The sequence below is a fragment of the Orbicella faveolata genome, unplaced genomic scaffold (genome assembly GCF_042242905.1).
Source record: "Orbicella faveolata isolate gen_17 unplaced genomic scaffold, um_ofav_v1 contig_12, whole genome shotgun sequence".
Lineage (NCBI taxonomy): Eukaryota > Metazoa > Cnidaria > Anthozoa > Scleractinia > Merulinidae > Orbicella > Orbicella faveolata.
In genome coordinates, this window is record NW_028301539.1 from 11,932,501 (window position 1) to 11,948,349 (window position 15,849).

At 37.7% G+C, this 15,849-nt stretch overlaps 1 protein-coding gene across 1 annotated transcript; it reads right to left on the minus strand.

Annotated features, from left to right (window-relative positions):
- Positions 1-2,867: 2,867 nt before the first annotated feature.
- On the minus strand, positions 2,868-14,622 carry LOC110054394 (uncharacterized). Its single transcript, XM_020760781.2, has 4 exons — positions 14,361-14,622; positions 14,150-14,230; positions 5,067-5,171; positions 2,868-3,418 (listed from the first exon to the last, which is right to left on the minus strand). The coding sequence occupies exons 1-4, from the start codon at positions 14,463-14,465 to the stop codon at positions 3,182-3,184; spliced, it is 528 nt and encodes a 175-aa protein (XP_020616440.1). The 5' UTR covers positions 14,466-14,622; the 3' UTR covers positions 2,868-3,181.
- Positions 14,623-15,849: the final 1,227 nt, after the last annotated feature.

Here is a 15,849-nt window from a genome sequence, read left to right on the forward strand (position 1 = left end):
ACGACCGCATAAAGTTTAGGAAATGTTGAAAATATTCCAGTGAGTAACTAACATACTCGCCTTCGTAAAGTGTTTCGATAAATTCACGTAAATCTCTTACCTGGCTTCAAGATTTTTCTTCCAGCTTTTCCTTCCAGCTGTAGGTTTGTATATAAGGTACATTTATGCGTCGAGCGTGACGGTCACATACTTCGATGTTCTTTGTATTACTGACCATTGTTATTTGAACAGTAAACGGTGATCCGGGGATCCAAGGAAGGATTGATAAATGCCACGGCCATTTTGTGTTGAGGTGTTTTAGTTGGCTGTTCCGAAAACGAGGAGTGCGGAGTGCGGAGTGCGGAGTGCGTAGTCGAAAAAAAAATTTAAAAAATTTGAAAAATAGAAATAAAAAAATTGAAAAGTGAATTAAAAGAATAATTAAAGACATAAATAAACTAGAAATAGAAATTTAGGAAATAAAAATAAGAATTATTAAAAACTTCACACCGCCTGAGGTGGACTGTTCATATCGCGTATATTTCATTCGGTCCAAATGGTATATTCAACTCACGATTTTCATAGTTAGCAGTTCACTTTTAGGAAAAAAAGTAAAGAGCGATCCAGTTTTAACCATGTCAAGAAAATGTGAGAAATTACACCTTCGGTTTCCTTAGAAAGCCGTGTCGCCTCGAAACAAACTCAAGCTTTGCTTTCCAAAACTGCCCGTGTGAATTAACCCTTGAACCATTCAACAACTTCTCAACTGCGCGTCCTAAAGTTCTCGCAATTTGATTGATGAAATTTAAACTAAAACCTTGAAAATTTTTTCAGCGCTGAAAACTAGTAAGATAAAAAAATGTGGATATTTCTTTTTTAATTTCTTTTTTCACTTTTTTTTTAAATTTTTTTTTTCGACTCCGCACTCCGCGTTTTCGGAACAGCCGTTTTAGTTCCCAATCTTCACGTGAGTATCACATCATTGCGGATTCCCGTGATTATGCTTGAAGGATATTTTTTTCAAAATCACCCAACCTCTTCCTGAAAAGTCTAATGGTCCACCCCTACAGCAATCTCTTTTCCAGAGCCCACCTGGAATTTGAGACGTATAGTTTTCGGGACGTATAGGATGGTTGAAAACATTTGAAATTCTGCGTCCGCTATGATTGCTCGAATAACTCCAGTACTACTTCCATGCTCAAATCAGTGGGAAAATCAAATGATTGTAGTGACTTCATCGTTATCAAAAAGCTCCGTTTTGGAAATGTTTTCAGTACACACTAAAACGCAAAGCCGACGTTTTCAAATGCCTTTGGTTTGAAGATCGTTTTCGAGACGGATTAGTGCGTTCTCAAATTTCTCCGGCGTAGTGTGGACGATGTCTTAGTAACGGGATATTAGGAGACGTTTACTTCAAAGCCGCAAATGAGCAAGATAAGATTTTGAAGAATTGAAATTGATATGTAATGTTTTTTTTTTCCCTTCAGGGAAGTGGTTCTTTTCCGTAGGCGGACATAAGTTCATACCGGCTTTGCCTCATGTGGTCGACAGAGGTAAAGCCTGGCTAAATTGAGACATCAGGGCGCAACAAAAGAAAGTACTTCTGATCACGCTTACAAAGATCTCCGTACTGGATTCACAAGCAGCTTATTCGAACCGGCCAAGTGATATTTTTCTAATACGGAATACGAGACGCTAACTTGAAGTCTCGAGGTAATTTCACCCTACTGCACGTTGAGACGTTTCAACGCAGGAAACCTAGTCATTCAATAGATAATCAAGTCCTAAACAGGCTAATAATGGCTCAGTCAATAGCGCGATAACTTCGCTAGGTATTTACGGGCATTTTACAGGTTGTTAGCATTTGCTCGCAAGTGACGTCTAGTATGTGGATCTTTAAAATAGAACACTCCGGCAGGAAAAACATATAGCTTATAATAATCCCGTCATGAAGTGACTCACTGCATTTTAAATGATGATGATTCCTTGAAATGGAAATTTCTGGTGATTACGTTAGTACTTAATTTCGATTTCAAAACGAATATTTTAAATCAAACATTTAACCGCTTGGTAAATTGTTGTTTCAGTGTAATGAACTTCAGTCAGATTGGATGCTTTGTGAATTGAATTTTAAAAATACTTTTTTCTCTTTTACCGCACGGATTAGTGCACGATACTATTATCTCAGTCAGTCGTGTTATGTATTTTTTTTTCACGCATTAAATTGTACAGGGATGAAGTCTCTGGAAAACACTGCAGTTTAGATCCACCTCTGACCACTTCCTTGCCTCAGAACCAGATATCCGTCCGTGTTCGCAGGCTATTAAGGTTATTCCCCAGTATTGCATTGCGCATCCCTACTGCGCATAATTTCACGCGGGATTAGCGCGCGCGCATTAAAAAATGGCGGCTTTTTCTTTACAGCTGGACTTCGCCATAGAGGTAAATCGTCATTTTCTCGCAAACGAGTATGGTGACCTATCATTTTTGTCTGTTGTTTTGAATTGAGTAATAAATTTCTCTGTGTAAAATAAATATGGACCAATTATCAGTGTAGAACAAAAAGCAATCGTCGGAAACGTGAATTTAGCAAGCAATCGTGACTACAATCATGGTGCTATTATAAGGATTTATATGGGTGTAAACAAGGTGCTGTTGCTCCTAAACGAACATGGGGACCCCTCATTTTTATTTCAAAATTTAAGTTCCTAAAATATGAACAATCAATAGGCAAAGTTTCACAAAAATCTCAGTGCAGGTTCTATTTCAGTGGAATGACCTTAAACCACTTGCCGTCAGCAGACGGGAGATCTCGGCTAAGTTTTTGTGGACAAGGAAAAACAAGGCAACGAGATGCTGTTACATTATGATCATTTCAACGGCAAACATTCTTTTTATATTCCATGTTTTATTTCATTATGCAGTACAGCCACAAGTACATAGGATCTTAAAACCATTAAAACCCATGAATGACCCGAAAGTCTGTGAAAGCAATCTTATAAGTAGCTAACAGTTTGTTTAAACTAATGTCACATTTATTTTTTCTATATGTATTGGTTTGCATATCGGTGAAAAGCTTAATAACCAAATCTACTAAAACCCTTAAAAAAGACCCCACTCTTGCTAAAAGCCGGCATAAAATCTGATTATTCATTAGTCAAACCGTACCACTTAACCGATGACAAAACGTCCCGGTGCTAAATCACAAAACTCTGCAGCATCGGTAACTGTAACGGACGTCTGCGGACCCATAATCTCCCCGCCTTACGAGCCTAAATCTGGACAAGAAATAGGGTTGGGGGCAGGAAACATCCTGCCTGTCCAGGTACATTATGGATGCGTCGGAGCGGGCGTCCCAACTCGTGTAATCGTTATAACAGCTCACTTGTTGGGTATGGCGTTTGCTTCGGACATCGCCTGACAAGGCGCTGCTTCTGTCCTGTTTTAACGAAAAAGTAACGATTCTGTTCAGGTTATCTCTTAATTACGTACCAAATACAATAATATCATTTATTACCCAGGCAGTGAGACCTGAGTTTAAATTTCGGCCCCGTTTTTTTTTCTTTACCACGTTCAGTCACAAATCGCCGTCTGGTCTCTAAAGCGCATGCGTCACCCGTGCGTCACCCGCATGCGTTTCCCCTGGGAAATCTTCAGTGTTTCTCGATATTTTATAAGACCAACATGAGCACAAAAAGCAAAACTGACAGTGAATTTTCTCGCGTTTCCTTCGGTGAAATTCCGTAAAATTTGGCAGACTGGTAGTAAATAGTTTACCTTAGTCGGAGCTCGTTTTTCAGGGAAATGTATAAGACCAGTTTTTTCGCAGCGGTTAAAGACATAAATTTGCAAAAATTGATAAAACTGCCTGTACAAACACTACTTTTTTCATGTTTAAAATTAATATCCTGGAGGATGCAATGTGCTGTGAAAATTTTGGAAGATTTCACTAAAGGAAATTCAAGAAAATCACAAATAAAGCCATAAAAAAAATACAAAAACGCATTTGTGAAAAGCGAGCTGATCAACAGACACGAGCGTGGGACAAAGAAAAAATCTGAACCCCCAACAGGAATCGAACGCATGACCTCCCGAACACCGGGCGGGCGCTCTATCCACTCAGCTACGAGAACTTATGAAGAGCAGGGTCATTTGACTGAGTTCATATGTGGTTCATATGATTTTCGGGTTCCCAAAGACACATTTGTTTGGGCATTTATAATTCAAAACTAAAATCCCAAATTTCCCAGAGATGATAGTAAAACGCTATTCAATCATTGCTTATTACATGTAGTAAGTTTGAGAGGACTGGGTGTAAAAGCGAAGTCAAAACAGAATCCAAAAACACTTGCGCGCGCAACGCCATAAATGATTACCTTATGGAGCCACCGCATCTCTCGAGACAGTGGTAACTTACTTTTGAACAGTACTGTGCCACAACTGATTCACCTTTTTTTAAAAACTGTGCATTCTCGGGTTCCCAAGTATCAAATGTTTAGTTGCATTAGGAGCCATTGCCAGTGCAAAAGCCAGGTTTTGTTTATTTGCAGAAATTTTGCTCAGTTGATAAATCATTAATTTCAGTGAGCGCTTAATATATGACTTTCAAATAAAACAATGACAAATACTCAAAATGAATATCTTAGTAATTCTTCCACATTCAACTGCAAACTAACCATGGCTGTTTTTGGTCTCACTGTTCAACTAGATAGCACTGAGAGTCACCAAACTTTAGAATAGAAAGTTATCTTTCAAACTGTTTTCAGTCCTTTACATTCCATGGACCATTGTGATCTATTGAGATTAAGGCTGTTTTAGGGCGGTTGGGTGGGTTAGGTTTACTGCCTTCCTGATGGGCAAAACATTTTGGTTGGTTTCCTTAATCAGCTTTGTCATGTGGCACCAAACTCAGCTGCCAAAATTTATTTGCCTAAGGTTAATTAAAATGATATACTAATACAAAATGTATTCAACAGTCCTTCAACCGAATTACCCAATAGAACTCTATCTAACCCAAATATATTCACCTCTATATATCAACTTAAAGATCATAGCTGTAATTGACTAAGTAATTCAGTTTCTTGTACCTTTGCTTTTGATTCCAGTTCTCCAATTCTCGTGTCTTGGGTACTGGTGTAGGCTTTCAACTCATCATATTCTCTCTTCAGCTTGCTTAACTCGTCAGCTAAATGCTACAGTAGAGCAAAAATATCATCCAAACTCTTTAGGTGGTAAAATCAATATAAAGATCAAAGGTCCCTATTAGTGATGGGATCAATCTACTGAACTTTGTTAACTTTGTATTTTTATTTCTTTTTCCTTTTTTTGAGCAGGGCTTGTTGGAATGAGTTGGATTAAGGTTACCGCATACCTTTAGAGGTGTCTTGTATCCAAGCGACGTAGGTTTTAACCGTAGATACCTAAAACACTAAATTAAAGTTTACAGAGCTGGCCATCAAACTATATTATTGTCAAGAATTTTTAAATAAAATAAATTGTTGAATTTTTTATGACCTCTAAATGCAAGGGTCTGAATCACCCTTTGAAAAATACAAGTCAAAGCGAATTTGGTTTTTCATTAATTAAATTTAATTTGTTCCTCGGTTTCTGGACCCAAAGCGCTAAAAAACGTGTCTGCGTTTGGCCATATTCAATTGCAGTGAAAGTAAACAGAACATTTTTGAAATAGGATTACCAGTAAAAAAACAGGGAGCAATTGCACAAAAATCTCTATCAGAGAAAAATATTTTGAAATAAAACATTCGCAGCCACACTTGTTGTTGATATGTTAAGCTAGCTAGCTACTGTCCAAATATGAGGGCAAAAGAACAAATTCTCTTTCACTTGTAGTTTTCAAAAGGTGATTTGTATGCTTGCATTTAGGGGTCATAAAAAATTTGCCAATTCATTTTGTTTCAAAATGTTGGTATAGTTTCATTGATAACCATACAGCTCTAAAGCTTTAATTTGATACTGGGGTATTGGTATCTACAGTTTAAACTGGATGCGCTTCATTGATTCGTTGTGAGACACCTCTAAAGGTATATGGTAATCTTAAAAGGAAAACAAGAGCATGTCATTCTCCTTGCTAGGGAAAAGGTTTGTCTTGAGTGTCTGGAAAACCCGAATAGCGAATAGCGAATAGTCCCGAATAGCGCGAATAGTCTCGAATAGTGCGAATAGTAGCGAACAGTCACGAAAAGTGGCGAATAGTGACGAATAGTCGTCAATAGCTATAGTCACCGCTTTAGATCTAATATCCCGCGTTAATTAATTATCCAAATAAGCAACAGAATTTCAGTGAATTTATTATCTTTTCTTCTCCGGACTCAGGCTAGTAGGCTGTCCATCGCCGACATTAAGAAAACAGAAAACACAAGGATAACCTAATAAAGACGTATTTACGCTTTTGCAGCGGTTAAACAGAAGAAATTACGTTTAGAAACACCTTCTGTCCTGATAAGCGTCTGTGCATTTTAGCGGGAGAATCCTATCCTAAGTTGCTTCGAGGTTAACTGCGAGATACTGGGTACCCTATTTGCTACTACTTTTGCCACTATTTGCTATTATTTGCCACTATTTGCCACTATTCGCCACTATTCGTACTATTCGCTATTCGCTATTCGGGACTATTCGCTGTTCGCTATTCGCAACTATTCGCTATTCGCTATTCGGGTTTCCAGACACCCGTTTGTCTTGTCTTCAAGTTGAGCATGGTGTATGAGGCAGGAGAGCTTGACTGTTTCCTCTACGGGAAAACGTATCAAATGATGTCAATTTTGCACGCTGAGATTATTTATTACTATTTGTTTGTTAACACATGATAAATCTGGCTGTGATCTGGTTTGGTTGTCATTTACTTCTTACAGCTCTTTTATGATTTATACAATAAAAACTATTTGTTGAAAGCTTAATGGAAACCAAATTCATTTACCATGATATACATGCATTGGGCTTGATCAAATGTAATACTATAAGCTTATGTGAGCTTCTGCATAACGCTGCCATATCAGGGCCAAGTGATTACCGGTACAACAGAACTCTGATGACCAATCAAAGCAAGCATAGTATCTCAGATAACTTATAAAAAAATGTCATCTCTATCTGCAATAGTTGATGAATACTTTGTACAATGAAATACACCTGAAATAAGTTTCATGTTCAACATTGATGCCACAACATGCAAATTCTGTCAGACCCACAGCTGTAGAGATTTTGTCATATCTACATCTACCTGTTTTACTCTCACATTTATGGAACAGGCTTATTTTATTTTATTCTGTTTGCCCATTCCAAATTGATTATACTTGTAAGAGGTTTTGTTATCAACCTACACTTGGCAAGAGCTCTAAGCAAACTCATTTGGGTCTCACAAGGAGAACCCTTGGTAAGTGTACACAGTCATGTCTATGATTCACATTTTTAGTGCGAAGTCCGTAGGACGGAGAAAACGTCGTTGCCTTCGGATGTCAATCCAGGTGATCTGTGACGTCATTGAGGGGGCCTGGGGAAAGAAATTTTAATGCGGTATCCCATAAACCAACGCGCGCAACAATTCAATCTGTTTTCGAATCATGGCGGCCAGTCGGCTGCCATGCGGGAAGGTTTGCAACAAAGAAATCGTTCCATGGAAGAGAGATATTTATTCTAAATTAGACTGAAAGTGAAAGGTCAAAATCTTAGTTACTAGGATGTCTTCTGTGAGTCGAATCCTCGTATAATTCGTTCGGATTTCGTCAGCGCACGATTCTTTCCCGTAGAAGAAGAGTATTGAATTTAAGCTTACATTCAATCAGTGAGTACATTTTGACGACGTACTCAGTTTCATTAATGAATCTAAACAAGCTAGCTGTCCGGCTCTGACGAGGGTCGGCTCTTTCAGGACCGGACATCTTTCCTCGAGATTTCCATGGACGTGCGAATTTGGTCGGCAGGTATATTTTGCAGGGCGCAGGTTGCAGGTTGTAGGTTGAAATTTAATTATAACTGAAAAACCGCTGGCACTTAAAAGAAACGTATAGGTGGTAGACTTACCGTGACTGTTACATGACGCGTTTTCAATCGCTCAGAAGGGCGGCTCCCACCTAAGTGCCAAACCCGCCGAAGCGATGGGAGGAGAGTATATTCCTATGATTTTAAGGCTGCAATGAATTATTGTTTTTGAAGAAACATCTGAAATACCATCTGAAATATCTGCTGAATTTGGTTACTTCCCTGTGAGTACCAAAATGAAAGCACACTGAGCTTGTGCTAGTATATTCCGTCGGTTAAAATCTTATATTATTTCATTTCTTTATTTATTTGCTTCATTTGTGATGGCAATCTTCTGTTGTTGAGGAATCTGGAATCGATGGAAACATCTGTGGAGCGGCCATCCAGATGGCTTGAAGAGATTTCACTGGTCTCAGCGTGTCAATCGATAACTACTTATCGAGGATCGATCGTGTTTTCACTATGTAAAAGAGGCGAACTACATTATGTAAGAACCCCTGACGAGTATCTAGTTTATCAATTATCTTTAGTGCCAGCGGTTTTCCAGTTATAATTAAATTTCAACCTGCAACCTGCGCCCTGCAAAATATACCTGCCGGAACTTGGTAGGTAAGTTGCTTGTAGGCCTCCATTGGCTGCTCGCTTCAAGGGTGGAATTTTAGTAGCAGCTCATTAATTCAACTGGCTGAATTTTGGCTCTCTTTGACGCATCAGTCCCACCGTAATCCGTCAAACTTGATCGACTTCTCATCAAGATGGACAGACTTGGCCAATCCAGTTTTAAATGCCAACAAGAACTGCTGGTCACAACCGAGAACAGCTATAACTTAAAAAGGATCACAAAATGAAATGAACAGACTTCAGCCCTCCTTTTGCAAATATCTCTGCAGGGTTGTGCAACACACCACCACGTTGTTAAAATGTAAAAATTATGTTATGCCACCAGATATCGTATCATTGTGGTATACAGTATTAAATATCATTTAAGAACCTAAAATTTAAGAACCTGTTGGGCTGTAATTTCTATTTTTACCCCATTTATGTAAAATGTAGGTTTTCATAAATATACAGGATTCTTAGTGTATGGTAGCCCTTTTTTCAGTTTCTAAATATCCTAAAAAGGATGCAATCTTGTGAAAGACATGCACATTATTTCTCATTTTAAAAGTACTTTGATGATTTTTCAAAATGGCACTTTATGCTTTGGTTTTTGTTATTCTTATTGTGTAGTTCTAGGAATAAATCCGTAACCACCCTACAGACCCCTACCTCCATTGTTTCAAGGAAAGTAAAGCTAAAGAAAAATTTCTGGTGCCTTGGTGGGTTTAAACCAAAAAAGCCTTCTCTGGGGAAGATGTGTATGTTTTCCGGCACAATACAATCACAGTCAGTGTAAACTAGTTTGAAAAGGCACATTTTACCTGCTGCAATTTTGGCAATTCGCAAACATAGCGTTTCAGCTGACCGAAAGCAAAAGTGAGCAGTACCAGAGTAGCACTCGGAAAGGGGTGCACCATTCAAATTTTTACGCTCAGTGTTCCCAAGATTTTGTTTGGCAAACTCTCCGTGCTTTTCTTTGGTGGGGGCCTTTCCACATAGTTCAGTCTCAAAGAGTTCTGGGAACTCTCTGCATCTGAAACTGTCCAAACTGGTTCTGGACAGAAGATCTTCATGTCGCCCAGTTGGCTCTGGTGCTCTGGGGCCTATGGGATTGGATAAGTGGATTTGGCAGATGAAATGCCAGTAGATAATCTTCTCTCCTTACTATCCCCATATGTGCATCTTTCTTGCCCAGTCAGTGGGTGTGTAATTGTTTTTAGCTCTTTAAGTTGTTTATAAAAAGCATGACAACATTTTTTTGTTGTCTCATCATTCCCCAACCAAAGGGCAACAGTCAAAACTGTGCTTAGTAAATTGTAAGGCTCGATTAGTTTCACTCTCACACTGGTTTCTTCTGTCAAATGACGAGACCATTCTAGCCAAGGAAAGCCATCTGTGTAGTCCATTAGAATCAGACAATTATTGGGTGTATTGATTACACTCCAAGTACCAGGTTGGGTAAGAAACAATGAAATGCACTTTTCAATGTCAACATGACCTAAAACCACTTCTCCAAACTCATTGAACTGTAGACCAATTTGTTTCTGTAATCTTTGGCGGGTGTCATTCAGATGACCAAAAATCTAATCCTTACTTAAAATTGGATTGATGGCAATGGGCCCTTCCAATTTTTCCCCCACTTGTTTCTCAGCACATCTTGTGTTTATTTTTGTCCAATCGCAAGTGACCCCACAATTCGAAAAGAAAATCCCATAAATGCCGAGTGCTGTTTTCTAAAAACACAAGGCATAACAACATCCTTGAAAAGAGAGCCATTGTCAATTTCGAGGAGCCAGTCGCAAGAATAAGGTTTGTTCTTTTGAACTATTTCTGAACACTTGAAACTGGTTATAGAAACCAGTGCTTGGTGAGGGCTCTGGACAAAACAGTGCTTGAAGTTCTGGGTGGCGCAGGAACAGTTCATTTCTGAATTTGCATAAATTGCTGTGAAAATCGCGAGTTCCAACAGTTCTGTGCAGCAAAACGTCGACGGGTGACACAATTTTGGCAATCCTCGGTAAAACTAAATCCACATGTTATTCATCGTTCAGACAGTTCAGCAGCTCGCTGACCCTTTGCTTCCTTCAATAAGGATTTCTCTCGTCGTTTAGAAATTTTTCTGCGCATTGTATTCATGAAACCCGTTTCCAGGAGGTTGGCAAGCAACCCGGTTTGTGCTCCGGACAAAGAAAAAAATGTCCGTTTAAACTCTTTCTGTTTTTGTAAAATTTACCAAAGTTTTGAAATGGGCAAAGACGAATTACTGACTCGGCGTTAGGCACATTTTCCTTAGCTCGACAAGACATCCAAACAAATAATAAAAAGCCATAATAAAAACAATGCGTCAGTACTTTAAATGTTGGATGTCGCTGTCAAAGCATTCAACAACGCAGAGTTTCTCTTAAAATTTCTTCCCCAGGCCCCCGCAATGACGTCACAGATCACCCGGCCTATTTTCGTCAGCTGGACACAACATGACGACATACTAGAACACTGAACTCCCTTTCAGGGTAGGTGAGGCAAGTGGTGGCCATTTGAAAATATTAAGAAATTGCCTCTGTCCCACTCCTGAGAGATTTGTGTTTTGGTCCTTTACACACTGAGGTCCACATTCTATGGGGTGGTGAAAGTTTAATTTTTGTATCGCAGCAGCCAAAACAAACAAGGCGTCGTATGTTGTGGTTTTCCTCTAGACGGCAAAATTCTTTACTTAGAACCAAAACGCATGTTTAAAGAGTTCGAAATGGTAAGGAATAAGCATCAAGACTTGCTCGATGGTTACTGAGAAGGTAATAATGACTCAGAAGCAATGATATCGTCCTTCGGGTTGCAAGAACGTCTGAATCAAAGGTTTTCCTGAATACATGTAAATCAAAACCACGTTACGGAACACTGGACAAGTTTAAAATGGGCTTTCTCGTCTAAGTTATGAAAATATTGCTAGTTGACTGAATGTATCTCTTATTAAATTAGCATTGTCTTCTGGAGGAATTGCTTTGGTGTTATTTATAATAATACACATTTCGTCTGACTTTTGCATTCTTAACAGATGAACAGCAATTGGAGAACGCTTATATCCAAGTCACTATTTTTCATGACCACGACCTTTACGGGTTTCACCTATTTATAGTTAAGTGAAGCTTGCTGACTTCACACTTTCCATTCAGAGTCGCTCATTTAATTCATATTCAATGATTGTAATAACGATGCCTTTGTTTATTAATTAAAGTGATAATTATTGATGTTGTTACCTAAGCTTTCTTTTTTTCTAACTACTTTGATCGAATTAGGGAAGTCAAAAAATTCCATATCACATTTCCCCTGTACTAAATGGACTTTTTGTTAATAGTGCGTATTTTGGTCTTGTGGATGTATGTACTAGATGACTTTGTGTTCAGTTGTAGTTATGAACCTCCTTATTCAATTGAAAGAATTCATTACAAGGTGGTGCTAAGATTATATTAAAGAAGTGGAACATAAACAAAGTAATTGATTGACAGTGAAATTGGTAATTCTTTGAATAAGGGACTTTATGATCTGCATTTCTTGAGAAACTGTTTCTCCTCATTATCTGTTTTAATTTGTAATTTCGTTAATGGTTGTAATATCTTGATGGGGACATATTTACTCATGCAATGTTGCCATAATAATTAAGTTACAGATGTATCAGTAAATAATATATACAGCTAGAAAAGTATATGTTGCATGACATCTCTAGGTAAATAATTTCTTGCTATGCAAAGTATACTGATAGTTTTGCCAATTTTGTAACAAACATGGCTTGAGCCATAAAATAGAAATAAAAGAGGGTTTTCAATTCACATTTGAGTCAATCTGAATATCTAAGACACTCGCTGAATTTACTTGAAAGTTGAGTAATCTAACTTAATATTTATTTTTTGATTAATAATACAGTTTTGCTTTATTACTATAGAGAAATAGTGTGCTACCTTTCAACCATTTGCAATTTTTTTCAGATCTTCAGATTTCATAGTTTTTGACAAAGTTTGAATATTGCTGTGTGAGTAGAATATATTAGTGTTGTCACTAGAAAGAATAAAATTTAACTGATTATGATAACATGTTAGAGCACTTGTAGATGTTATTTTGATACATAACAGAAAGAGAAGTGGTTTTAAGACTGATTTCTTCAGGTACTCCATATACTACATGTATATAGGATTGTATATTTGTGTGATAATATGTTATTGTAGTTCACAATCTGACTTCTTTTTATAAAAATGTAGTTTTTAAACCATGGCATTCAACTGGAATACCTATTAAATGTTCTACAGTGTCAAAAGCTGTCACCAGTTCAAGAACAATTCCAACACTATATTCATTATATTTTTATTGCTTCTGTAAATTTTGTCGTGAGATACATGTAAATTAGTGCAATTTCACAGGAGTGAATCTTATGGAATCTACATAGGCCATTACTGATATAGCATCCTATGTTTTTCTATGAAGCTGATAAGTCGTTTACACATGAGTTTTTGCAATATCCTAGAGAAACATGTTTGACAGCTACCCCTCTGTAATGACCCTGTAATTTGAGAATGACATTTCATCTTCACTTTGGTATATTGCAGTAACAAGTCAGAAAAACGTTTGACTTCTCTGGAATTATATGCCCATCTACAAGGACTTCTCATAAATGACATGTAAAGGCTCTTCAATTAACGGTGCTATTTAACATACAACTTTGGTACATATACCGCATCAAATCTGGAGCTTTTACAATGTATGTGGATTCTGTTTCACCAATTCTTTTTCTACTTCATTTTCTGTCACTGGCATGATAAAAAACTCTTATCCATGTTCCCTTTTAAATGGGGTTGCTGTTTCTGGTTATTTTTGGCTAACTTTGGACAAACATTTATGAAGAAGTTATCAAAATTTGCAGCTACTCGAACAGGATCTGTTATCCCGTCATTGTTCTGGCAAAGTAGCTTTGGCAGACACCTTTTTGAGCTCAGTTGCTTATTTATCACTTCACTAATCATTCTTTTAAGTTTGTTTGATATTTTCATGTTCTTCACTAAATTTGTCTGGATTTATATGAAGTGAAAAGTTTTTTACAGTATGTATGCCTTTGGCATTCTCTTATTTTAAACTTCGTTTTGGTGTTTTTTTTTTTCTTCTACAGTTTACCCTTTTTTTAATTCATAGTACACTGCGAAAAGCTTATCGTAGATATTACTGATTATAAGATATGCTTGGACATTATTTTAAGCTCCGCAAAAGATTTATACTAGGATTTTCTAATCAAATTAAATGTATCAGTTGAGGAAGTATTTAAGGGATTGTATTTTCCAGAACAAGCCAATTTTGATATATTAGATTCTAACATTGCTCTGAGGCTTATGGAAACAAAGGGAAATCACATAATTTGATATTAAGCGACAGACTTGAATCATAAAAGAAGAACCCGAAATAAATTTGTGTTAATCAAAGGCTCTGTTTAAAACTTCACAACTGATTTAGAGTCTCCAAGAAAACAATACAATAGAAAATAAAGATTGGTTATTTTATAGAAACCAGTTAAGGGTCAAAAATGTTTTTGCGGCACTTATACCTTAGTTTCCTTATTGAAGACCATTCTGTCAGCAGCTTTGGCATCGTTCAGAGCTGTCTCTTTTGCAGCCTCGGTCTCACTCTGCGAAAGGTTAGACATGAAGATAAAATGAAGGGTTTACTACCAAAGTTCACTTTAAAGATATTCACCCGTAACACCATCAAGTCTAAGATTTGTATATTTCTCCTCTTGCAGAAAAGAAAGTTCATACCTTGATTTTGTCTTCTATGCCAGGCAGAGGTGAAGCTTGGCTCAACTGAGATATCAGGGCAAAACACACGAAAGAGATTTTGATGAAACTTCCAAACATCGCCATGATTCGTTTGTTCGTTCTAAGGACAAGACAAGTTTGAGAGGTGGACACGGAGAACACAGACTATTTAATGGCTGAGTGTTAGCCAGACTGGAAGAGTATATGGAACAAGCTTATTCCGTGTTGAGACGTGTCACTGTGTAAGAAACTTTATCGTCACATAATCACATTTTCATTGATAAGACCAATACTCCGGCTGTTTCAGCTAAATGTGAAATTAAATTAGTGATCCCTGCGTGTCTCAAACAGACGTATTTCAGCACCCAGGAAACAAATATGTTTTCTTCCCAACCTCCGAACACAAAAAATATTAAACTTCAGCCCGATAGGATGTGGAATATATAACACCGAGCTTTTCGAATAATGTAAAGAAAGAAAAAGACAAGTCTGGGTTTATCCGAATCACGAAGATTAGAGATTTTTCTTGGCAGTTTCTTTGCGAGAATACTCTCCAGTATTATATTCATATAAAGTATCCTTATATTTTTTATTGAGCCATGTGAACTATTGTATTTTTAGACTCTAGCTCTGGCCCTAACTTGTGCGATATAACAACAAGACAAGTGTCCAAGGCACACAGGAAGAAAAACTAAATGGCTCCATGCCAGACGGGAAGTTTATTTGATACGTGTCGGTGTAAGAAACTTTATCCCTCAGCAAATTCTAAACTAGCAAGTTTTTAATAAGACGAATAACAGACAATTTAAACTTCAGCTCGTTAGGACGTGTAATATGTGACGCTGAGATCTCGAAATGAAGTGAAGAAAGAAGAAGTCAAGTCTTGGTTCATTGTCTCTTTCACAAAGAGATGAGATTTTCCTTGAAACTGATCGAGTGAAAATATTCTCTTTTTATATGCTTATTTTTTATTCAGCTTTAGGAGTCATTATTTTTTCTGTCACTGACTCTAGCTCCCGGCGGGAGTGCTCCCTGATATGGGCTATATAGGTATGTGCGGCCCCAAAGGGTATGGTTTTTCAGCCGTTTTGGTCCTCAATAGGGTATTGATTTTAGCTGATTTTGGCCATTTTGGTCATAAATAGGGTATGGTTTTTGCACTCTCGCCTTGATATGGGTATGTTTTTAAGAAGAAGCCACTTTTTCGTCATTATCGAAAAGATAATCAACAAAAGCCCTTCACAAATTATGTTTACGGTAATTTAACATTGGTCTGAACTAGGGAACTAATTGTAACGCAGGTCTGAAACAGCGATTTGATTTAAGGGTCAGGTCATAAATAGGGTTTCGAATTTATGGTCAGGTCATAAATAGGGTAGGCAATATCGCAGATTTCGGTCGGTCGATTTCGGTTTTGGGAAGTGGGCCGCACACCCCCACCCAATTTTTCCGGGTGTAACCCCCTCCCCCCGGGCTTTGGCTCCTGGCC

Coding starts and splice junctions, on each gene's coding strand:
- LOC110054394 (XM_020760781.2), bottom strand. CDS start 14,465: ATGGCGATGTTTGGAAGTTTCATCAAAATCTCTTTCGTGTGTTTTGCC. Junction 14,231..14,360: donor GCATAGAAGACAAAATCAAG/GTATGAACTTTC, acceptor AACCTTTCGCAG/AGTGAGACCGAGGCTGCAAA. Junction 5,172..14,149: donor TCTTCAATAAGGAAACTAAG/GTATAAGTGCCG, acceptor GCTCTACTGTAG/CATTTAGCTGACGAGTTAAG.